We start from the raw sequence: 26,294 nt of genomic DNA on the forward strand, positions 1-26,294 counted from the left end.
CAAGTTTGGCATTAAACATACATGTGACAACAAGCTTCAAGGAGAAGAAAAACCCACCATCAAGACTTAACTGTAAGAACTTCTCCAATTCAGAGAATATTTTCTTTCTACCAAGAAAACCACTTATACCCGTGTTTAATGTCCTAACTTAAGAAATGGAACCCTATGATCCAACGATTGCCCAACTAGGTATTTACCCAAAGGATACAAAAATACAGATTCGAAGGGATACATTCACCCTGATGTTTATAGCAGCATTATCAACAATAACCAAACTATGGAGAGAACCCAAGTGCCCATTGACCTATGAATGGATAAAGAACATGTAGTATATATACACAATGGAATATTACTCAGCCATCAAAAAGAATGAAATCTTGCCATTTGCAATGACGTGGGTGGAACTAGAGTGTATTATGCTAAGTGAAATAAGTCAGACAAAGACCAATACCATAGGATCTCACTCATGTGGAATTTAAGAAAGAAAACAGATGAACATATGGGAAGGGGGGGGAAAGGAGAGGAAAACAAACCTAAAAGACTCTTAATTGATAGAGAACAGACTGAGGGTTGATGGAGGGAGGTGGGTGGGGGGATGGGCTAGATGGGTGATGGGTATTAAGGAGGGCACTTGTTATGATGAGCACTGGGTGTTGTATGTAAGTAATGAATCCCTGGATCCTACTCCTGAAACCGATATTGTATGTTAGTTAACTGTATGTTAACTAACTAAAATATAAAACAAAGAAATGGAAGACACTAAATTAATCTTTAATTTATATTCCACTTCTAGGTCTGTTTTCATTGTCCCTCTAATGCAAACTGTGCACTGAACACTACACATCCTCTGTCTCATATATTGTCCACCAGAGAGTCTCACCAACCAAAAAGGTGATGATGGGATCTCATTGTGAAGCCAAAAGAGATATACACATCAGTCATTTAGTATTAAAATATTATCCTTTAGGTTTTAGTATTAAAGTATTTAAGTATTAATTATTAAGTATTAAAAATAATCCTTTAGTTTTCTCTGAAAATAGTAGCCTTGTTTTAAGATAGAGCACAATCGCTGAAGGGGAAAAGAACCCAAAACAAATGAAATCTTACACAAAACAAGAATTGGATTTTTGTGCAGGATTACAGTGGTCCCTAAATTAGAAAGACTTCTGTCAAATGTCGATTCCTAATTATATCTGTCTCCTGATCCATGACATAGATTTAAACAGACCCGTGTGTACTCGGAACAGATGCAGTGACCATACAACACCCAGTCTATTCGTTTGTCTACAAAGTGGCAGAAATTCAACCTTGAAATAACAGGACTTAATTCTGTCTAAATCCCTAATATAACTAATAAAATGTCGCTTTCGATAAGATAAATGCCCAGATTTTTTTAAAAAAAACAGTGCACCAACAGATCCTCTATCAAGGACAAATATCTTGCCGCTTACTGGTGTATTTATAACGAAGCCAAAATAAAACGGTGCTTCAACCAGAGTCTCATTTCTTAAACACCCCTTCAGTTCATAAGAAAAGTCTCATTCTAGATGAAAGCTCATTAGTCAGTCTTGGTCTTATCTTAACCAGACGGTCCTGCTTTGAATGAGGTCATGAAAATATCACCTGGGTACTGGCTACTGCGTCTAGTACCCACACCTACCACTCTTTACGTGCTCATGGTGCCTTTAACACCCCCCCCCCACGCAACATTTGAAAACCTTGTTATTCATGTATTTGGAAGCAACTCTGCTTATCATTCAGAAAAGTCCTTGTAATACTTCTTGTCCCTCTCTACCATCTCTCATTTTTCAAAAGACTTGAAGTAAGAACAAGGCCTCGGGAACAAGTTAATGCATTGCGTGATTCAGCTTACATAGGTGCAGTGGAACTGTTTACCTGTGAGTTTGCATACAGATCTAAAGTGTAACCTGAGAAGCAGAACTCATCCCCCCTTCATTATAAAAATAAAAACAGAATCTTGTATGGAATTGTCAAATCACTATGTTGTACACCTGAAACTCATATAACATCGTATGTTGACTCTACTTCAATAGTAATAAAAAAAAGTCAACACCCAGAATCTGTTAAAATCAGCATCTAATACTGACAAATGATATACATGTATCCTCATAATAATTTCACCTTGCAGGGAAAAGAAGATCCCAACCGTACTGAAGTTTATTTCCTATTGCTCCTTCAGTTCTCTTCTAGTAATAATTTATGAATACCCTTTGTCAAATGCTTTACGTGCCAGGCTCTGTGTTCACCCAAAGATTTAAAAGATGACCAACTCATCATCTCTACAAACCAAAGCATAAATGGATTAAAAATAATAAAATGGGACGCAAATTCAGGTAACCATACCAAACCTATGGTTCACCTTTTGGAGGAATTGTCTAAAACGCTCCAGTCAGTCCCAATTGTCCTTTTTCTCGGCAATGATACACCAGTTGCCGTGATCATTCCCAGAGCTCAGAACGTGCAGCTCTGCCACGTGCTCCTTCAGCAGGCCGTAGAGCTCACCTTCTCGAAACACATGGTAGTAGCGCATAAAGGCTCTGGAATCCAAAATGTTGGGCTGTTGTTCTTCGACAGAGATTGTCTCCTCCGGGTTGGAATCTGTGGAGTCAAGTGCAGAAATCCTTCTCAGGATTTTACTAGCAGAAGGGTGACCTCCTTCCACATCACCCGCATTCACGCAATTCTCACTAGCGTTGGCGCCTTCCAGAAAATTCCCATCTCCATTTCTCCTCACTTCTCCTTGTTGGTCCTCATGTAGATGTTTCATTGTGGCTGGTGCTCTCGGCCACTCCAGTTGTTTTTGAGATGTCTCCACAAACACGTCTTCATCTAAATATTGCTCTCTTGTTGAAAACGGTTCATGGTGACCTAAGTCTAAGCTGGAGTGTCTGGAAGGCTGGATGCATATAGTATTATTGGCCCAACCTTCTGTATTTTTCAAGGGTCTCACCCTCTCAGTTTGCTTCCTCAGAGTGGACTCGTCCAAAGACCTAGAGAAAAACCAGGAGCGAAAAGATTTTCCTAATGTGTTATAGAATCCATTTTCTTCCTCCCCATCCTTAGAAATAGCTGCACAGCATGTCCCAGCCATCAGCGGCTCACAGTCCATGCTGTGGGACCGTTTTGAATGACACTGCTCTTTAAAACAAACAGAACAGCTACAGACAGAGCAAGGAGGAGGGTAGGGATGGCTTCTTTCTGGATGTGCACATGGCTTCTTTCTCCCAGGCTGGCTGGAGTCTGAGAAAAGCCGGGAGCACAAGGCCCTGTTCCACGGAACGAGCACATCTTGCTTCTCAAAGTGCCGGTTCTTTTGTTCCATGGCCCACACATAAATCATCAGCTGGCCTCCGGGAACTAAGACCCTGGCCATTTCTTTTATTGCTCTGATTCTTCTTTGTTTTGTAGAAAAATGATGTATGACTGAAAAAGAAACTAGATCTCAGTATATATGCACAGATGTAAACTGATGCATTCAGATGCTAATATTTTCCGTATAATAATGATGCAGTTTCAACATGCAATAAAACCTCCTTATTTCCTACAGGGCAGGACAGATGGTGGGAACAGCACAGCCTTGCTTTAGGGGGGACATAATTTTTATCTCTGGCTCCTGTACTTTTTAGACAATTTGGGGCAATTATTCTACGGATTTCAGGTTTCTTCACCTATAATAAGACGCTTAAATAGTGTGTCCATTCCAAATCCTCCTAGTTCCCAAATCCTATGAAATTTGTTAACTAGAAGGACGATCGATGTGAATTAATGAAATTTTCATGGGAGCAGTGTGTTAGGTAAGTATTCCCTAGTAGAACTATGAAATAATTCCTTGCTTTAAAGAACGATTGGTACTTCTAAAGCACCAAAAGGTTAACACCACTAATCAATGTTAATAAAATTAATAAAGCAAAGAGAAGTGGAGAAGAATGTTAAAGATTGCTTTCTATTTAGATAATGCAAAGATAAGCCAGCCAAGCACAAGTCCAAATAATTGCTTATAATTTTAAAAAATTAATATAAAGTGGTTGTGTATGTATTTTTAAAAAATCAACATATAAGTCATTGTTTTACTTACAATCCCTGCAAAGTTAAAGTGAGATTCAAGTAGGACTGCCTTTATCCAGCCTTAAGTGTATTTGTTATTAGGCATATTTTAATCAATATGTGGGAAGTACCAGTCTACTCGTTCCGAGAGGAGTTTGATCACAGTACTATGTCAAGAGGAACAATCAGATCGTTTTCCACAGACAGGGGTATGGCCCACCCCATGCCTCAGGCAGGAAATTGGTTCTAAGGGGAGTCTGGACACTACTGCTCAGGTATGAGTAGAAGAGGAGCAATGGAGGGGAGGCTGGGACCATTCCTATAACCCTCACCATAATCCAGCTGGTGGTGGAGGTTTTAAGCAGATAAATCTGTAGTTCACCTGCCACAGACAAATAGCAAATATCTAAAATGAGATTATTAAGGAGATAAAGCTATCAAAGGAAGATCATTCAACAGGCACACAGGGTCTTGTTCCCAATCAGGTTTTCATTCTATCAGCACACACACCATGGTTTCGCCTATTCCGCCAGGCAGCAGTGTGAGAAGCCAGGGGTATGATGAGGCTAAACTGGGTTTGAAGAACAGGACCCCTGTGTATTTTGTCCTAGGTCTGTCGGTAACTCACCTTGTGATCTTTGACCAATCACTTGACTTTACTAGGCCTCAGACCATTGCCCACTCTCATCCCCACAGAACCCTTTATAATAGTTCATTGGAAAGCTTATATTTCTAGAGACAGAGTCTTGGGCACTAAGCTAAAAGGAGGCACAGAGGTCAGGAGGACAGACACTTAAGATGATGCTAATATTAATAATATCTCCCATGCCTTGCACCTAATTCATGCCAGAACTTCTGTGGGTATAACCTCTAAATATGATCAGTCCTTGTTATCTGCAAGTTCTGTATTTGCAAATTTTGCTACTTGCCAAAATATATTTTAGCCCCCTAAACAGCACTCTGTGTTTTCGTGGTTGTTCGTTGACATGCACATGGTGGCAAAAAACCTCCCAGCATGCATGTTGCCAGCGGAGACTGAACCAGGTGACCTCTGCTTCCTTGTTTCAGCTTGCCTCCTGTCAACCAGTATCCTTTCGTGGTCCATTCAGTGCCACGTTTTCTGCATTTTGTGCTTTTCATGTGTGATTGCACTGTTTAAAATGATCCCCGAGCATAGCGCTCAAGGGTTCCTAAGCATGACATATCTCTTGGATATGTCTCCAAGAGAAAATAGATGTATTACAGAAGCTTCATTTGGGCTGTTGGCATGAGCTCAATATTAAATAAGTTTTCTTTAGGGGCACCTGGGTGGCTTAGTCACACCCCCCCCAACTCACTCTCTGAAAAAAAGCCCCAAAAAACATAAAAATTAAAAAATAAAAAATAAATTTAAAAAATAAGTTGTCTTTAAGCAGAGACCCATGTAAAACAAGGCTGTGTATTAATCAGTTGACAAAAATGCTGCATCCAGAGGCTCACAGGAACCTAGTCCTGTAGTTCCCCTGGGAGCAATGGCTCTGTCCTCACTAATTAAGTGTTCACAGAGGCTTAATAGAATATAATTACTGTGAATAATGAGAGTTGACTATGTTCCTTTTGGGGGCCCAAAAAGAAAAAAAGCATTAAAATTGGACTACTTTAATATAACCATCTCTTTTTAGCAGATTCATAAGTCTTCAACATTTCAGGATTCTGGGTGGAAAGTCTTTATATGTATTTGTTAAACATTTGTTATGTGATGATTCATTTTTAATAGTATAATATCACCCAGGAAATATCTGACTCTTTTATATTACTGGGTTTTAAACAGGTTTGTTTGATTTATTTATTTATTTATTTGAGAGAGAGAGAGAGAGAGAACACTAGCAGGGGAAAGGAAGAGGGATAGGCGGACTCCCCACTGAGGAGGGAGCCCACCATGGGGTTCGATCCCAGGACCCCAAGGTCATGACCTGAGCCAAAGTCAGACTCCTAACCAACTGAGCCACTCAGGTGCCCCTATACTGTTTTATGTTTATATTTAACATGTAATACAAATAACCTTTAGGCCAATTTTTTTGGGAAAAGTTTACAAGTGAAGATTTCTTCATTATATAAAAAATGTATTATATACACATATATATACACACATATATATACATATATGTATACATATATGTTCTATTTTAAAACATTATAAATGTAGCCAAAAATGGGATGTGAAGATACAGTTACATGAATTATTAATGTCAGGAAACTATATTGAATCTTTAAAGGATAAAAAAAAAATCCCCTTTTGTTTAAAAATCATAATCACAACTTAAAGGCAAAAATAGTAAAATATAGGGATCCTATAGCAATGTGTTCCTGCTGAGACCCCAGAAAATAGGGAGGTTGAATTCAATTACTGGATTCTAGACCTAGATGGGTAGTTCTGCAAGATTATCTTTAAAGTCCTGTTACATCTTGATATTTTATGATATGCTGTTATGTAACTTTTCCAGTACAGGTCTCATCTCTCTATCTAAAAGCATTCAGAATCCAAAGGTTCAGCATAGAGCAGAGCATTCCAACCTCAGCACTCCTGACATTTCGGGCTAGATAATTCTCTGTTGTAGGGGAACACCCACTAGATGACAGTAGGTTGTACATACACACATCCAGTTGAACTAGCCGAAAATGTCTCCAGACATTGACAAGTGTCCTCTAAGGCTGGCAGGGGCAACATAACCCCATGTTGAGAACTGCTGACGTAAAGAGTTGATTGGCACTGCTTCAATATATTGGTAAATTGTCATAGAATTGTCAAGCTATTCTAAAAGTAAGTGGAAAGAGTGTTTCTTTTTCCAATCAGCCAGTAAAACATAATGTATCATTAGGTGTGATGCTTACCTTTCAAATCATTATTATTAAGAGACATGGAAAAGCAAAACATATATATTTCTTCGTGTGAAGATTAGCAAAAAGTGCCAACATACAGAATTCTAAACAGGGAAGTAAATATATGTGGACATAAGAGAGCCAGACAATCAAAAATTTTTCATGATACGGTTCTAAATGTGAGGCCTAGCTGAAAATGACCACGTCACATTAACTTATAGTTACAGTTCCTAAAAATACATGGTGTGTTTCTGCCTAAGGAAGCATTTTTCTTCAGAGGATGGCAACCAAGTGTGTTCCACTTCTTCTGTGGACAAGCGTGAGACCTCTGTCGAAAGCAGAGAAGGACTTAACCATGTACACATGCGAGCATTTCCCAGGCTCAGGAAAGCCAGGCAGTATCCCCCTGCCCACACCGGTGCCTCAGAGGCACAGCCTGGACGTGGGGAGCCTTGCAGACCTGAAAACTAATGTCAACGAACAAAAAGAGCAAAGAATACACTTCTCTGACCTCTCCACGAATTCTCATGCTTTAGGTGGAATAACCAACCCCGAAACTTTCCTTTCACTCAGGATTCAAAGCATTGTAATGCATTGCTTCGTGTAACAGGAATCCCTCCTCTTCCTGGTTAGGCTCCAAATGGACTTAACAGTTTCAACTGCAAGTAATAGGCCCGTGGTAGAGCAGGTTTCCGTGGCAACCGTCTCCTGCCAGTCCTAAGGACTTTCAGGCTTGGGACATCCAGGCCTGCATCTCCTCGCTAAGCAGAGATAGAGTCCTCATCTAAGGTCAAATAGATCGAGTCCTCATTTCTTTAAGGAAAGACCAGTCTTACTCTGTATTTTTATCTGACAATCAGTTTTTTTATCCAGTTTTATGTAGGATCCCCTTGCTTTGATGAAGCTCATTAGAGTCGAATAGATTTTTAGGCCTATTGGAGCAAATGATTTGCTTTGCAAAAGATTTTCCTCTTTGCCAAAGAAATTGCTGCAAGTTTCCCTAGCATCCTTAAATATGACTCACGTACTAGGTTTCAGGTGTATTACGTGCCTTGAGTAAGATGAGACTTACCTGTGTATATTTCAGGCATGAAATATTTTTTGTGGTTTCTTTTCATTTGTGACCTGTGTGTTTGTATGGGCACACTTGTTAGGAAAATAGGAACATACTCCCTAGACTTCTGAACAATCTCTGGCATTAAGAGAGCTGAGTGGCATTATAAAAACAATGCAGTCCGGGACAGGGGAGGCCACCTTCGCTGGTGCCTTGTGAGTGGTGGGTGCATGACGCATCCTGCTAGGTGACATTCAGCACATTAGTTTTATAATGTTCTAATAAAGGACATACTCGTGACCTAAAGTAGGTAATATGACTTCTGAAGTTCTACTTCATGTTGGAAAAATCTGACTTCATTTCAATATAACAAAGTACAAAATATTTCAATGAGCAAAATTCCCCAACTGCTTTCTTACTCATCAGTAAAAGAAATCAGAATGAGTCATCAGAGAGAATACAATACCAGTTTGAAGGCTTGACTAGTTAATACAATCCCATGTACCACCATTAAGTACCTTTGAGATTAGTCCAAAAATCCAGTTGAAATATTTTTAAAAATTAGATCACGTGAATCACACAGACACTTCTACAAAGAATGCATGTTGAGTTGCGAGAAGGGCCTCCACCAGGTAATGTCCTTCTCACGGTGAGGAGGGAACGTGTGACTGGGCTGCCTTACCTCCTATGGAGATGATGGCATCCAAGCCTTGATCCCTGAAGGGGAGATGAAGGTTGTCACATACCATGACTTCGCATCCTCTACTCCGGGCAATCTCTACCAATGGCCCACAGTAGTCACAGCCCAGGGTGTACACCTGGCTGTTCACTTTAAGATACTTTCCAGTCCCACAACCTGTAAAAGAAAAACCTGCGTGACATGCTGTCCTTTGTGGGAAGTGTTCTCTTACAACAAGTGATGGAAATAACTTCCTATTAATGAACTGAGACCGACGAGAGCATGGCATGAAGGTATTCCCAAAAGCCAAGGAAAAACCTTCAGAGGTCCCTTACAGATTTTCATTTATACTAGAAGAGGGAGAGGAATGGGGAAAAAGAAACGATATTTATCGAACAATTAATGAGGTCATGCCCGTAGGGCTTAGCCCGCTAGCACAACCAAAGACTGTTAGCTGGCTCACAGCAGGGAAGGAGAGTTTCCGAGGACCCCAGGAATGGGGTCCAGTCCTTTACAAAAGCTACGTTCACATACATATTTCATTATGCAAAGGTCTGTATGTGATGGCATTTTTTCTCATATTCTCTCTCCAGACACTCTTACCACTTCCTGGCCGGGTGAAACAAACTGCCCACCAGTTTTCATTGGATATAAATAAAAGAATGTATACAATAAAACATGCTTTTCAAAAATGTTGAATGTGAATGAAAAGGGAATTTCAATATCTTTTTCATCCAATCTATTGTCAGTTCTGGGTTTTAAGTCACCTCTATTGACTCAGTATGCAACTCTTAGAACCACTTTTTTCTTAAATAGACCATTTTTGACATTCATTTTCTGGTGGCAGAGACCCAAAGAATTTGATATTTACACAACCCAAAAATCTAGATCAATCAGATCTGATACTGCACTGAAGAAGGAAGTGATAGGGGTGAGTAGCCATCTTGAAACAAAGTCTTCTAGCATCTGGTACCTATCTAGTATTATATTTGCAAAGACATAGCTAATTCCTTTTCCAGAAATACTTAAAGATATCATTAGAGCTTATATTTGTGTCTACTGGCATTAGCTCTAGATTTTTCTCCCTGAAAAAAATACCACTATTCGAGAATGTTTAGTTTGCTACTTCTGAAATACGTCACAATGCTCTAATAACTCCCTCTTTATAGGCCATTCAAAATTATATGAGACACTAACAGCATAATTAAAGTTCACCAATGCCAGCTGAGACCATGGTGAGCCTCTGAATAAAAAATAAGATTTCCAGTGTGATCATTTCAATGTAAATGATTGGGGTCTTAGAAATGTTTTAGATCTCATAGCCACTGTTCCCAAGAATGCTTATGAGAAAGAGCAACCAATATTAGAGAGGAGTTGTGGGGGAAATAGGAATCACAAAGTGTTTTAAAATGGCAGTCCTGAGTATTTCAAAGATGATGGTCATAGTTGAAGAAAAAGAGTCTTGCAAATCCATTTTTTTTTATTTTAATTGGCTCAGGGGATACATTTAGAAAAATGGAAAATTACCATAGAGAGGCTACCAAAAACAGGTTTGTGATCGACTGCTCGTTATGGGGGGTGGGGTGGGGGGAGTGAAACAGGTGAAGGGGATTAAGAGCACACTTAACGTGATGAGCACTGAGCAATGTGGAGAACAGTCGAATCACAACGTTGTGCACCCGAAACTAATGTAACACTGTCCATTAATGATGCTGGAATTTAAAAAGTAAAAAAAAAAAAAGAAGAAGAAGAAGAACAGGTTTGTGGACTGTTTCAACTAGAGAGAGGTGTTTAGAGGGTATCCGGCAGTACCAAAACCACTGGGGCCTTTTCAAATCTCAGCATCTCCTGAAAGGCTTCCAGGGCCCGTGGCACCTTTGATTTATCCCATATTCATTTCTTTTTTTTTTTTTCTTAAGATTTTATTTGTCAGAGAGAGAGAGAGAGAGAATGAGCGCACAAGCAGGGGGAGGGGCTGGCAGAAGGAGAAGCAAGCTCCCCGCTGAGCAGGGAGCCCAACGAGGGACTCCATCCCAGGACCCTGGGATCCTGACCCAAGCTGAAGGCAGACGCTTAACCCACTGAGCCCCCCCCCCCCAGGCGTCCCAATCCCATATTCATTTCTGATGGCGTTCAGTTTTTAAGGATAGTGGTGGATCTCCCAAGTAGGATGCCATAATTTATTTTCCAGGTGCATACACTGAGATGCTAGAGAGGGGAAGATATATTATCCTAATGAGGAGATTGGGAATATTGCCAAGCCTGGTGACCCCAGTATCTTAAATGTGCAGGAAGCATATCAGAACATTTTTGATACTGCTGCAAGCTCCAGTACGCAACACTCATGCTGCTTTACAAAATGTCTTTAAAGGATAACCTTTCGTAGGACTGGAGCGAGCTACCAGAAAGTGTCTGCGGGCTTCCATTCCCTCCTTTTTCCACTCTGCACCATTCTCAGAGACGAAGACAGACACTTGCCCCAATTCCACGAAATGTTTTGGCACATGGTGAGCAAGTGTTTGCTAGAAATGACTAATCTGAATGTTCTTCTCAAGTTTGTAGGAACAATGACATTTTTTAAATTAAGAGGTTTTTTTGTTTGTTTTTGGTAAGACCCTTATCTGAAAGAGAAGACTCTATAGACTGTTTATTTCCCATTTTATAGACATTTCTTGAAACCGGAGATGAAGGGATATGTTTTATTCTGTAGGCATGTTCTGTGCCCACCACAAAGCAGAGGCTCTACATTTTCATTGACTCCGTTAAAGAATGGTAAATAGAGAATGACTTAGCAAATCAAATCTGACCACAGAGACTGGGAATAGGTACATACGGTGATGAGGCAAAGGGAATCTCAATTATTGAAAAGCTCATGTTTATTATGTACACAAAAATGGAATTTTCAATACCACTGGGACAGACGGTTGTCTCTGATGTCGGGTAAAAAGGTAACTTCGCTCAAAAAGAATTGGGCTCTGCTCTTTTTCCTGCTTTCTAATCTAAATAGAGCTCTCAAACCCCGGAACACGGTCCCTGACCCGCCTAACGTCCTTAGTGACTAGCGCGTTTTAGGTAACAGCACTGCCATACTGCCCAGATCCTAGCATGTCCTGAGAGACTCCTCCAGGTTCTTTTCACTTAGGCTGTACTTCCTGCTCACTTAATTCCTGATACCTGCCCTGAAGACTTAGTTGCCGTCAGGAACCCTTCCCCCACACCTCAGCAAATCAGGTCGACTGCGGAGTAGGGTGAGGTGGTTAATAAAATTTCAGTCAACTGAGAGTTGCCCCCTTCAATACTGAAGACAGCCTAGGAAATTACTGTATGGGCGACTGGAACCCGATGACCTCCAGGTGTTGATTACTTCTGCAAAGTCTGACTAGTAATGAACTATAAATTGCTAATCTAATAGCCAGTCAAGTTGCCAGCATAACAATTGATTTTAGTGAAGCGGAAAACCTGGAAAGAAAAAACATTTCCTTTTGGAGATAGTCGTATTACCCTGCTTTCTTTTCTTCTAATCTCCTTGGGCTTCTTTCTTTTCATTTATTTTTTCTTTAACTTCGCTTTTGTTTTAAAATCTATCCCTTGGGGTGCCTGGGTGGCTTAGTCAGTCGAGCATTTGATTCTTGGTTTCAGCTCAGGTCATGATCTTAGGGTTCTGGGATCGAGCCCCCGCCCCCCACCGTGGGGCTGCACACTGGGCTTAGAGTCTGCTTGGGATTCTCTGTGCTCCTCCCCATGCTCTCAGTGTCTCTCTCTAGACTCTCTCTTTCTTAAAATAAATTAAATTTTAAGAAAAAAAAAACCATACCTCTCATTGTGTAATCAAAATAGTACCATTCATTTATTGAGTAGTAAAAAAAAAAAAGTGTAAAAGCACAAAATTTGAAAGACACAAATGGGTAAAAAAAATTTTTTTAAATATACATACTAGATAAAATTATGGAGTTGCACAGGGGCATCTAAAGAATATTGTTTGCACCATACTTTGTAGTAGCCAGACAGAGCAGACAACATGTATCTGGTTATACAGTGCTATTATCAGAGAATGCTATGCAGCTTTTCATAGAAGGCAGCTCTATACGCACAAACATGGGATGAGTTCCACAATATATGAAAAGAAACAAAAGCTAGGTGTATAACAGTTTGTATAACATACCAGCATTTGTGTAATCAAACAAGGAGAATCCACCGTATGGACACATGTGTAAATGCTTATACTTAAATATCTCAAGATTATACAAGAGGCTAATTGCTTCTGGCATGGGTTACTCGGTGCTGCGGGACTGGGGTGGCATAGGTGTCACTGTATACCCTTTGGGCCTTTGTTACTGAGCCATGTAAGCACATCACCTGTCAAAACAATTTTGAGCAATCGGTATTCCTCCTTTTTTGAATTGTTTGTTCTTATCCTTAATTCTTTTTTTTTTTTTTTTGAAAGTTTGGTCCTATTCTTTCGTACTGACTTTGAAGAATGCTCTGTAGATTAAGAAATTTATCCAATTTTCTGTCAGATAAGTTGCAGATATTTTTACTTAATTTTTGTTTTTTTGACTTCATTTAGATATTTGTCAAGGTTTTTGCCCTGTAGAACTTATAACTTTTTATATGGTCAAAGATATCAATATAGTCGATTTTCTCTACTCACAGGTTCCGTAATTGCATGTTCACCTACATGATAAAATTTGTGACCCCCAAGTCAATACTCAAACACTTGCACGGTGGTTCACCAGCAAGCCTGCTTATAGAGCAGCAAAAAAATTTGGAAAAATTTGAGTTGCCTGAGGTGCCGGACGGGTATCTTGTTTTGGTTCTCATCCTATCAACAAATGCCCTTTCCGTGGTCTATTTAGTGCCGCATTTTTTGCATTTTTGTGCTTTGTGTTAGTGACTTCATGGTTTAAGATGGTCCCTGAGCTTAGGGTTCAAGAGCTGTGAAGAGTTCCTAAGCCCAAGATAGCTACGATGAGCCTTATGGACGAGATCTATGTGTTCAGTAAACTATGTTCAGGCATGAGTTATAGCGTGTTGACCTTGAGTTCAGTGTTAAAGAATCCATACTATATAGGCATAATGTGTCTTCAAATAGACAGAAGCATGAAACAAGATTAGGTATTGACCAGTCGACAAAAATGTTGTGACCAGAGGCTCACAGGAACCTGATTCTGCATTTCCCCTGCGGGCATAATTCAGTATTCATGAAGTCAGTGTTCATGGCAATTTTATCAACTTAATATAGGTACTGTGAATAATGACAACTGTATTATCTTTTATGATTTCTGACTTTCCTTGGTATTACACATAGAAGGGGCTTTTGTCTCTGAGGATATTTTTAAAAATAATCTAGTTGTCATCTAGTCCTTTAACAATTTCATTTTCTCATACTTAAATCTTTGCTTCATTTGGAATTTTGGGGGTAAGATATGAGAAAGTATATAATTTTTTTTTAAGATTTTATTTATTTATTTGACAGAGAGACAGCCAGCGAGAGAGGGAACACAAGCAGGGGGAGTGGGAGAGGAAGAAGCAGGCTCCGAGCAGAGGAGCCTGATGTGGGGCTCAATCCCAGAATGCTGGGATCACGCCCTGAGCCGAAAGCAGACGCTTAACGACTGTGCCACCCAGGCGCCCCAAGAGAAAGTATATAATTATACTGTGGTCCCAAAGCCACTTATGGAATGGTTCCTTTTGCTCCTAACTGATGTTAAGATACTGGCACTTTGCTGACCTTGTGGGTGGCAAGAGCCCCAAAATCACTGTATCTTCTGAAACCACAGTTAAAATTTAAAAGTTTAAAAGATAGAGATCATTTTCAAAGTTTCTCCGTTTCTACATGACATGTACCCCTTTCCCAGATTCCATCCGGCTCTTACCAGCTCTAATATGCTAAAAGCTGTGGACACACATCTGTTTCTCTTACTAATATTTACAGTAAATATTTAGAGTAAATGCCAGTCAGATGGAATTGGTAACTACGGATTTATGACTCTTCTAGGCACAGTCTGCATGCAGTTTCTGGAAAGCAATTTTAGGTGGGCATGCCTCAAGTGGGAATCCTGCCATGTCTTAAACCTTAGTCTTAGATCCACTGGGTTGTGGTTTACCACTTCTTTTTTTTTTTTTTTTAAAGATTTTATTTATTTATTCGACAGAGAGAGAGACAGCCAGCGAGAGAGGGAACACAAGCAGGGGGAGTGGGAGAGGAAGAAGCAGGCTCATAGTGGAGGAGCCTGATGTGGGGCTCGATCCCATAACGCCGGGATCACGCCCTGAGCCGAAGGCAGACGCCCAACCGCTGTGCCACCCAGGCGTCCCTACCACTTCTTGATTCAGAAAGATAGCAAGCCAAAGTCCTCCAGGCAAATCAGTGGTTATGAAGATATGATCTAATTAAAGATAGGCTCTAATAATGAAAGACCTACGGAATAGTTAAGGGAAAAGATCTATGAGACTAATAAGGGGTTATGGGACCTCTTCTGTAATCCCACAATTCTGGCTCTTCTGTAGGAGGCATGAGAGCCACTCAAGGTGAGCCACCAAACATTATTTAAAATGTGAGTGTTTCCAAATTCTAAATGGTCAGTTTCACCCGCAGTCATTGCAGTCATGATTTATTCATTCAGTGCCAGGTCGATTTTGTTGGAGGATGTGTGCAGAGGCTCTTGAAAAGGTCACCATTGTGTAAATGTAGATTTCAAGAAGTTTCCTACATTCTGACTTGATGAATTTCTGCTGTAAGGTTGAATACTCTAGGTACTGGCAAGCCACGGACACAATTTCAGACTTCTGGTTAGAATGGAAATGTGAAATGCATCTGAGAAGGAGAGGCACAACAGAATACATTTCAGTCGACAGGGCACGAGCCCAGCTTACCTATGTCAGCGATGAGGCTGCCGGGCTTCTGCTCCTGGAGGAACTGGCGGACGCGAGGCCAGGCTTTACTCTGCAGGTCATTGAAGTAAGGCGCCGTGCTCTCATACACATCATGCACGTGCCGCTTCTCCAGCTGCACAGCTTCCTGATCCATCCTGGGAACGGGGCCACCCCAAGAAATGCCGGTCAGGGTACACACCAGAGATAGCTCATGGATGCGGATTTTCTAAAATTGGGAACCTACAACCGTCAAGGTTGCGCTGTCCTTACACTCTCTTTTACACTGCAAAGGACAAAACCTGCACTGTAACTGCACCATAATTGTCCAAAGACTAGCAAATGCATAGTTCTTACCTGCATATCTTTGGAAAAGAATGGTTTGGAAATGAGCCAGTCACCGTAAGTTCCGGTGCAAGGATCAGTCCTTCATTTTGGAAACGTATATAAAAGGCTTACCAAATGGTTCACTCTGGATAAAATAATTCTATCTAACGCCAAATATGTTTGAAAATTTTATAGCAGGGAGCTTATCAATCCAATCACAAAGCCCTAGTGATTCTACCTTTTTAATGTTTTTGGATTCCAACCATTTCTCTATTTCCGTACTGATTCTGCTTTAGAAAAGGTGCTCATCTCCTGTCTGAATTCCTTCCACAGCCTGTGAACAGGTGGTTTGTCTGTGTTTGTCTTTTGCCCCTCAACCCCTTTCCTTCACTTATGCCACAACTGTTTTTCTAAAACATGAATCTAATTGGGTTGCTTTCCATCTTAGACTTCTTCAGAGACATTTTATAGCTTGTCCAATCAAGTTCAGGTGTCTTAGTGGGGTATACAAGGCTCTTTCTGATCTGGCCTTAACTTGCCTCTGGAAGCCATTTTCCCCACTCTTCCTCAGCATCAGATGAGCTGTATTACTCAGTGAACCATGGTTTCTCAGATGCAGCACGTTCTCTCCCTGATCCAGGGGACCGAACAGACGCTGTGCTTTACCTGGCTAACTTCTGTTCATTGTTGACACGCACATGACCTCTTCCAGAAAGCCTTGTCTGACCTCTCATGCAGGATTAGGCAGTCAGAAAGGAGTGGGAAAATGTAAGAGCAGTCTTAGAAGCCTCTGCTGCGTTGGGTTTAATCTTTTCATTATTCTCTTGAGGCATGTGAGCGAAGAGTATCCCAGGGACGTGGCCAGGGGTTCAGCTTGTGGCTTACCAGTCGATATGAAAGTACTTTCAATCACGTAAGAACCCCACTGGTGCGTATCAGCTGGTTTGGTGCTGCCCCTCGTACTCCTGTGCACCCCATGCACCCCTCTACAGATACGAAGGGCTATCCTAGTTTATTTGGTATTTTCCTCTAGTGCTAGCTGGAAGATCCTAGAGATCAAGGGCTTGTCTTATTTCGTGCTGAATCCCCTGGAGTTTGCACACAGCAGACCATCAATAAATGAACAAACAAACATAACCGGAATGGAATCTAACCCTGAGTGCAGAAGGTGGAACTGGCTTTGGGAGAAGACGGAGTGACCCTGGAGAGTGTGGAAAGAGAGGGACCTTACACTCACGAGCTTGCAGATGAGAGAGCAACAGGAGAAGGGCACAGTCTCTAGACAACTCCTGTGTCCCGCTCCCCACCCTCCATCCACTCAGCACCCCCACCCTGGAAAGTAGGAAGCGCTTGAATAAGATGGTGTCTCGTTAGGAACTACCAAGTGCCTTCCCTTCTTATTCCCCTTTGCATTTAAGAAATATCTTGTGGAGAGACACTTTGAGACTACATAAGTATCCTGTTTCTCAGAGTCTCATCCGCCAATTTTAGCATCCTATCCATGGGTGATTCTTGCCCAAAACAGTTAGTACTACAACCATTACCAAATGATGATATTCTAATTCCATCATTCCTTCTATTGCAAGGAAGAGCTTTTCAGGACTTACTCTTAAGAAAACAAATTAGCCTTAGACTCTCCTTAATTACCATGGACCTGCCCACAGCCCCTGCAAAAAATCTGGCAAACTCCTAACAGAGTACAAATCTCACTTGTGAGGTCTGACAAAACTTCCACCCAAACTGAAACAGCTTATGTTGCAGCCTTAACTGGAATTTACAAAGTAAACATATGGCTGGCTATAACTGCCCACACACCAGAAAACCCAGACACGAGTGCTTTTCTTTTTAATCAAAATCTCCATAGACTTAAGTCTCCTTAACATTTTTTCCCCTCAAGGAATCAAATCAGGCAATGCAAATTTGAGGAACCCTAGAACAAATACATTTTACTTTCTTGTACTTGCACACGTTAAGTGGCAATCAGCATAAACTTGATTATCTTCAATCTGGCTCCAACTACACTCAGAATTTGTAGTATCTAAATAGTACCCCTTGGAGACCTTCCTCTAAGTCCTCTCCCAAATTGCTTGGCCTCTACCGTAAACAAAGAGCTATTTTAAAGTGTGTGAACAACAGAAATCCATTTTGTTTTTATCGTATTTCATAGTTGAGATTATATACTGCAGAAGAAAGTGCTGACCGTGAACCTGATTTGTAGAGTTGGGGCTCTCCAATGTGACATTTTTAACACTGGATTTCAATTTCCTGCAATATTTTCCATATGAATGTTATACATACAGGAAAATTCCTTGTGAATTAGGTAATGGGATTAAGCTAGTGAGATGAGTACTAAAAATAAGAGCACAGGGTTCAAGGTGAAGCTGGGGGAATAGGGTTTGGTTTAGCCAGGCTTCTGAACCTATGTGCTGTCAGATTCTAGGCCCTTGTACAAGTAGCTGATGCCTTGTTGGTGAGTCATGAGAGAAGGCAAAAGAATTTGAAAGGTAAGGAGAAGTCAGATGAAGTAGTGCACTGAAAATTCAATGAACTAATTTGGATTTTACTTGAAGTGTAATGGAAAATAGAAAGTAATTTTAAGTTGGTAGATGGGTTGGGAGGGGGTGGGTAACATGATTGGATTTACAATTTTAAAAGATGGCCCTAGGCATCTCTAATTCGAAGTAGACTAGAGTAGGTGTTGTTTTTATTTGTCCAGCCATGTTCACCATCCCCCTTGTTCTGATAATTTGTATCTTGTCCTCCCTCGATGGGCATGTGACCCACGCCTGGCCAATCATGGTATCATATCCCTGGATTTATGCCCCTCTGTAAGCCATCCCTCTCACCTTTTAGTCTTTCTTAATGCCATGTTCCTGGGCCAAAAAAGAGGGAGAGATGGGTGCCCATTGAGACATGTCCAACACCTACAATTTCAAATGCAACTTTGAGATTTGAAGTGAGTACAAAAAAGTGAATTACTTTAATGATATTTGTAAATGCCTACCACACACATGTATAAGTAGTAAAAACATTCAGAGGAGCCAAAAAGGTTTCTCAAGAAAAGATTTTCCTAGTATCTCATGAAGGAGATGAGACACTGCACTCGACCCATAGAACACAGAGAACTGTGTGAGGCCTTGTTTTGTCACCTGGAGTGGCTCCTTGTCCCCAGGGAGGAGTCACCATAGCCCCAGATTTTTGGGACAGTTCCTATAGTAACCACTCCTAGAAAGGCAGCTCAGAGATTGGGATAATAGGCTCTAAGTTCAGGGCCCAGTCACCAGAAGGGATTTGTCTTTTGTTTGTGATGGGAATTCTGTTATATTTTATCCTGAGTTTCTTTCTGCACCATTATTCTCTCTACAGTCAGTCCTCCATGTTTTGGCTCAATGGAAAACATACTCGTTTGTTTTCTTATTTAATTCTGTCTCCAGGTACCTACTGACTACATTTCTGAATCAAACCCTCTTGCTATGAGATAAAACAATACAGCTTTTAGAGGAAAAAGAGAGCTTCTATATAACCTTGAGGTAGGTTAAGATTTCTTCAAGTCCTAGAGAGAACTAACCATAAAAGGGAAAATAAATAAGTTAGACTATATTAAAATTAAAACATCATGGGGCACCTGGGTGGCTCAGTTGGTTAAGCCTCTGACTCTTGGTTTTGGCTCAGGTCATGATCTCAGGGTTGTGAGATCGAACCTTGCATCAGGCTCTGTGCTGGGTGTTGAGCCTGCCTAAGATTCTCTCTTTCCCTCTCCATCTGCTCCTTCCACCCTCCCCCCCACCACCCACTGCTCACACTCCTCTCTCTCTCATTCTCTCATATAAATACATAAATAAAATCTTTAAAAATAAATAAATAAAATTAAATGAAGACATCAGTAGGAGAGTGAAAATTCAACCCAGAGGATGTAAAAAGATTGTCACGGTGCATACATCTGACAAAGGATTTGTATCTAGAATATAAAGAATTCTTCCACATCATTAAGCAAGAGACAAACAACCCAATATAAAAATGGGCAAAAAAACCCCGCAGAACTTCACAGTGGGCAGGAGATGAACAGCAAACACACGAAAAGGTGCTCATCTTTGTTCATATCAGGCAATTGCAGATTCAAACCACAGTGTGATACCATCACCTGTGTGAGAGAACGGCTAACAGGAGAAAGACAGAAGATAACAGGGTGTTGGTGAGAACATGAAATTGCCAGAATTAGAATATGCTGCTAGCAGAAGTGTAAATTGCGTCAGCCTGTTTGGAAGACAGTTTGGAAAGTGACAACTAAAGCCAAACATTTGCATATCCTGTGGCCCAGAGAGTCTACTCTTTATGTATGTGTGTATGTATCCCAAAGAAGTGCACATGTATGTTCACCAAAAGACAGTCTAGAATTTCCACAGTAGCACTCGTCAAAACAGCACAAAACTGGAAAACCACGCATTACATCTATCATCAGTAGAAGGATCAAATAAATTGCCATGGATTCATAGAGTGAAATACTGTAGAGTGATAAGAATGAAAAGTCTGTGACTGTGTGTAATGAGACGGCTCAGGCTCCTAAAGATAATGTTTAAAGAGAAAGACACAGAAGACTACAGAGAGTAGGATTCCACTTATGTAAAGTACCAAAACAGGGAAAACAAATCTGCGCCATTAGAAGTGGAATCATGGTTACCTGGGGGTGTAGTTATTGCAAAGGCGCAGGGGGAACTGTCCTGGGGTGTGGGTAATATTCTATTTCTTGATCTGGGTTCTGCTTGCACAAGTGTGCCTGTTTTGTGAAAAATCATCTAAGTGTACCCTCATATGTACTTTCCTGTGTATTTCAATGTAAGAAAACCCTTTTACTTTCAGACAATTTTCTTACTATGAACTTTAAAGCATTCTAAAACTCAAAACTGAGCAGAATATCCTTTCTCAGCTGTGTTCTGCCATTGCCAAGATGAATGAATGACATTCAGTTAGTGCCTTCTGGGGGACACCTAGAAACCGGAGATCACTAGGGTTAATGATGAGTTAGGGTATTATGTTGAGGCAGCATTCCCAAGAAACTAGATTATGTAGTAACATATACAGAAACTATTGAGAGAGTTTTTAGCTCAGATGAAATTTAACTGAGGATTTCCTTTTCTCTCTCTCTCTTTTTTTTGGGGGGGGGAATAAAATTATAAAACTTTTTGAAGAACATAAAAATGACCTGAACAAATAGAGAGAAACCCAGTGCTTGGGATGTGGACCCAAGCACTGTGACTCAACAACCACACACTTAACAATTCAGATTCACAAATAACTCTTAAGGACATGGTCTAGGGAAATTAACTGAGGATTTCTTACTAATTTAAATAAGATGATGTCTCACGCCAGATTATCCAGTAACCAGTGAAGAATAAAGTCCATTTGCTCTCAGTAAAGATGTCATATCAGGGCAGCAGGTCAGTGACTAATTGCTTCAAGAAAAGAAACTCACTTCACCAACCCTAGATTCATGTGCTTGCTAGATACTGAATAGCTTTACCTAAATACTCAATGTGAAATTAAGGATGAATTATGTTAGCTCCAGCCTCTAAGTAGTACAACTACAATGATATACGAGGATTATGGATCTCAGTAAATGGATGGGAACAGAAATTATGTAAAGAATCCAGGAAAGATGCTGCCTTACAACAGTGTGTGGGTCCTATTCTTACTTACCATCATTCTCTAATTACCTTGTTGTTTTATCGTTACTGTTACTCAATAAGACAATTGTCAGATACTTCAGTGCCTTGTTAGAAATGTTTGGACAAACTGAAATTTCCTGATTTATTACTCCTATGTTGATCAGCTGGAATGTGTAGCCAGCTGTTTACGTGGCTCTCTGCAAGTGCACTTACTGGAAAAACCTGCTGAGCTTATGGGAGAATAAAATCTTTCGGAACGATTTCACAATATTTATAAGCCTTAGAACCAAGGAAACAGCAATTTGGAGCCTAACTGATAGGTGGAAGGTTAATCACCTGAACAATACAGATGTAATAGAAGAAACAGGGCTCCCCCAAACAACAAAGAAGGAGCCAAAAATAAGAGAGACAGCAGGGGGAGGAGCAGAGGGAGAGGGAGAAGCAGGCTCCACGCTGAGCATGGAGCCTGACGCAGGGCTCAGTGCCAGGACCCTGTGATCATGACCTGAGCCAAAATCAAGTGTCAGATGCTTAACCGACTGAGCCATCCAGGTGCCCCTAAAAAGTTTTTCTTTTCAGAGGTGCAAAATGGAATGATAAGGTAAAGGGGAAAGGCACTAGGGGAAGAGAAAAGAAGAAGAAAAAGGAAAACAAATATAGAATGATTATCATGTGCTTCATTTAAGTTAATGCAAAAGAAGCAAGACATGGGAAGTGGGAAAAGTAGATAAAGATCTAAGAGTTCCAATTTTATAGGGATAAAAATAAGAAAGAAGAGCTAAAATATATAATTGTATGTTTTTATTAATTTTATATCTATTCGAATTAGGGCTCAGACCTAGATATTTGCATTCTAATATTCATTGTTCATAGAATGTATTACCATTAATCAATCATTAATGGAAATCAGACTCTGACAACTTGTAACTACAAGAGAAATTTGCTTGAACCTTTGTATTAAAAAATTAAAATTCAAAATAATGCCAAAGAAGCTTAAAAACTCTTGCTCTAGAAGTCTAGAATTGTATGCTGGAGTTTAATATATTATGTTCATTTCCAGTGTAATTGGAATTTGTTAAAAAGGAAATTGTCTGTGAGCCCTGCTTGTGTGTAAAATAACACATCTCCAAATGAATTCATGAGAAATTGGGATCGGCACCTTAGAACTCAATTAAATTGCATTTATAAGAAGTATCTATTCAAAGACTGACCAAAGCTGTGCAAGCCACTGTGTTTCTTAAAGCCCTTTGGGGCGCCTGGGTGGTTCAGTAGGTTAAGTGCCCAACTCTCGGTTTTGGCTCAGGTTGTGATCTCAGGGTCATGAGATCAAGCCCCGTGTGGGCTCTGCGCTCAGTGCAGAGTGCTTGAGATTCTCTCCCTCTCTGCCCCTCCTGCTTGTGCTCATGCTCTCTTTCTCTAAAATAAACAAATCTTTTTTTTTTTTCAGCCCTATCAACCTGCCTTTCAGGAAGAGTAGCAAACTTGGAAATTCTATCACAGCTAAGGCACAGAAATCAAATCACTTCAGGTCCCCCAAAGTGTTTTAAGATCTGACTGCTATGAAAGGAAGGGAAGGAGAGAGGGGAGGAGAGAGGACGCTAATGTGTGGGCCCTAAAACAGGAAGTCATGAAGGTACTGCTGAGGGTAATTTCTGGGCAGTGTCTGTTTGTTTGTTTGTTTTAAACCGTTAGACTTTAGTTTGAAAGAGCAGAGGGTCTACCAAAGTTAGTTGTGAAAAAATTATTTTGGAAATCTGAGATTCTGTGAAATATCTGATCTCTCCCCAAGCCCGAGGCCATACACTTATGACCATTATTTGCATTCCCAGATATTTTAGAAATTAAATACTATATATTTATTTATTTGAGAGAGAGGGTGCACATGTGGAGGGGCAGGGTGGGGGAGAGGGAAGGAGAGAATCCCAAGCAGACTCCCCACTCAGCATGGAGCCCCACATGGGGCTTGATCCCAGGTCCCTGAGACCATGACCTGAGCTGAAATCATGAGCTAAATGCTTAACTGACTGAGCCACCCAGTTGCCCCAGAGATTACTTTTTTAAAATTTCTGTTTATCCTCTCTTCCTTTGAGGAACTGCCCCATCTCAGACTCCAGGTGATGCCGGGGCCTGCTCGTCCCATAGGCCAAAGGGTGTACACATGATCCAATCTAAGACGGTCATTCTCTCTCCCCTGGGAAACTGATAAGAGGTAGCTGGAACCCGTTCACTAATGGTACAACCCTAAAGGAAAGATCCTCAGGTTTCTTCCAAGTGTTGGCTTTCCTGAGGTTTGGTTTTCTTCTATGAGCTCCTTAGTACACCCCCAACAAATCTGTCCTTCATGCCTGAGGAAGAGTTTGTGTTGATGTTTACTGTTAACAGACTCTATTACAGACTTGGATGGGTCTTTGCAACCATAGCACGCACCTCAGGGGGTGCCTCAGTGGAAGACTCGCACTGTGGTCGCCAGAGTTCCCAACAGGACTTGCCACAAATAGAAGAAAGGGCCCTTGTTGGAGCACAGTGGCACTAGAGCATGCTGGGATGGCGGCGTCACGTGGGAACCAGCGCTAGCCTAAGAGATCCCCAGAGTTGTGGTACTATCCCTGCCATCTTTGCTGTCTCTCTGCCTTTCTTTTTGCACTGCCACAACCTAGTGTCTGAGCTGCCGTTACAGCCTTCCAGTCTCTCTGTCCCCCTTGCCTTCCTCCCACTCCCTACATCTCATATATCCATAATGGTGGGAGTTTGCACCACCCCTCCTCCATTAATCATCACTTCCTGGAGACACTGTACATTCCTGTGGTAAAAGGTGACTGCAGGGACCACGCAGTATATGTGTTACTCCTGGCTTGATAGCTGCAGCTTGTCATTTTCCCTCCATGAACCCAAGAAAAGCAATTTAGAATCTCTGTTTCATGCCAATTCTGGATAAATTTCCAGATAATGGATAATGACCATTTAATAGGGTTGAAAACCCTGCAGGGGTCTCTCGTCTCTGCGGGAAGAAGCTTGTACTCCTCAATGTGGCATTCAAAGCCGGCCCCAACCTGGTCGCAGTCTGTCTTCCCAGTCTTCTGTCCCAGAGCCACATATCTCAAATCCTCAGCTTCTACCCGAAGACCTCTCCTCAGCCTTCTCTGAGTGGGTCTCATACAGCTCCTCATTCAGGTCTCTGCTAAAGCCAACAGACTGTCCTCTGTCATCTGAAGTGCTCTATCACCTTCCCTGTGCAAAATCTTACCTGGCCTTCAAAGTCTAGCAAGCTTTTTCCTCCTCCATGAAGACTTGACGGAGAGCCATAGATGCAAACCAGCCTTCCCGCTCTGTGTTCTGCATATTTATTACCTCTGTCACTCTTAGGACATTTCTCCTGATTCCATTTTGGATTCTCAACTTTGTATCTGTGCCTAATGAGATGAGAAGCTTCTGGAAGGCAGGAACTGGACTATGACCTTTCATTTAGATCTCATAGACCTTCCGATCGTGCTGAACACAGAGCAGTCACTCAGTATTAACTGTAGAACCAATGCATCAACGAGCCTTTTCCTTAGATCCTTCTGCAAGACAACAGTACTTTACTCCAGACAAACTGGTCCTCAAGTCTTTGGTCAGAAATCATAAACGCCCTGCTGGGGACCAACAGGCACTCAGAAGAAACAGGGCTAGGACCGAGCTTTTTCCCAGTTGTGTTTTCTATTTCGTGAGTTCCTGCCCTGGCAGAAGCAGTTTTACACATGGACCCCTAGGCATGGAAAAGTCACATTTTTGTAACTAAAAGCAAATAAAAGCATTGTAAGTTGTTCTCCCTTAATAAATGCCACAGGAGACACAATATTAAAAAAGAACATAAAACTGCTTTAAATTTTAAAAATGTACTCAAATTGCAATTCTAACAACAATACAAGTTGGTCAGGATAGTTCAAAAGAATTATAAAATGTCTAGGTTTTTGGTTTTTTTTACCTTTTAATCCATGATCCTTCAAACTTAACATCTACATAGTACTTACAAGGACAGAGGATACTGCAAACTTTTGTAAGATAACACCATTTAACAATGCTCTTTACTACAAAAGCATTTTGCGCTCTAAAAAATACTAAGTACGTTCTTGTAATTTTAACTTACCCTGTACAACTCTTTTCAAATTCTTTTTTTTATAATAATTTTTTATTATGTTAGTCACCATACAGTACATCCCTGGTTTCCGATGTAAGGCTCGATGATTCATTAGTTGCGTATAACACCCAGTGCACCATGCAATACGTGCCCTCCTTACTACCCATCACCAGCCTATCCCATTCCCCCACCCCCCTCCCCTCTGAAGCCCTCAGTTTGTTTCTCAGAGTCCATAGTCTCTCATGCTTCATTCCCCCTTCTGTTTACCCCCCTCTTCATTCTTCCGTTTCTTCTCCTACTGACAAATTCTTTTTACCGCCTCGTACAAAAATAAACTCCAACTTACTTTTTATGTCACATTATCATACATTTAGAATTATAGAGATTGGGACTAACGAGGTTTGCACAGTGCCCCAACACCCTCATGTTATTTGAATTGCAGTAAGAGCTAAAAGCTACTAACCTGAGTCATCTTGTGAGTACGGAAAAATTACTTCTTGCCTTCGTGAAGCATGGCAGTTTCTACCCTCAGAGAGTGATGGTTTTTGCTCATAACTTTGTCAGTGCAGAATGTAAATGAAAAGTAGCCGAGTGAAATCAAAAAGCGAGGTCTTTCATGCGGTGAAGCACTTTGCATGAGTCTCTGAAGGGAACACA

The 26,294-nt window shown here is 40.9% G+C and overlaps 1 protein-coding gene across 1 annotated transcript; it reads right to left on the minus strand.

The window, feature by feature from the left end:
* Positions 1–1,917: 1,917 nt before the first annotated feature.
* TRMT9B (tRNA methyltransferase 9B (putative)) lies at positions 1,918–26,294 on the minus strand. Its single transcript, XM_008710878.1, has 4 exons — positions 26,101–26,294; positions 15,534–15,688; positions 8,661–8,834; positions 1,918–3,444 (listed from the first exon to the last, which is right to left on the minus strand). The coding sequence occupies exons 2-4, from the start codon at positions 15,685–15,687 to the stop codon at positions 2,411–2,413; spliced, it is 1,362 nt and encodes a 453-aa protein (XP_008709100.1). The 5' UTR covers position 15,688; positions 26,101–26,294; the 3' UTR covers positions 1,918–2,410.

The sequence above is a fragment of the Ursus maritimus genome, unplaced genomic scaffold, assembly GCF_017311325.1.
Source record: "Ursus maritimus isolate PB19 unplaced genomic scaffold, ASM1731132v1 scaffold_28, whole genome shotgun sequence".
Classification (NCBI taxonomy): Eukaryota; Metazoa; Chordata; class Mammalia; order Carnivora; family Ursidae; genus Ursus; species Ursus maritimus.

Excerpts from the sequence above, each read along its gene's own strand:
- TRMT9B (XM_008710878.1), bottom strand. The coding sequence starts at position 15,687 with ATGGATCAGGAAGCTGTGCAGCTGGAGAAGCGGCACGTGCATGATGTG. Across the intron at positions 8,835-15,533 it reads CAGCCTCATCGCTGACATAG|GTTGTGGGACTGGAAAGTAT; the intron begins GTAAGCTGGGCT and ends TTTCTTTTACAG. Across the intron at positions 3,445-8,660 it reads TGCCATCATCTCCATAGGAG|TCATACATCATTTTTCTACA; the intron begins GTAAGGCAGCCC and ends TTTCTTTTTCAG.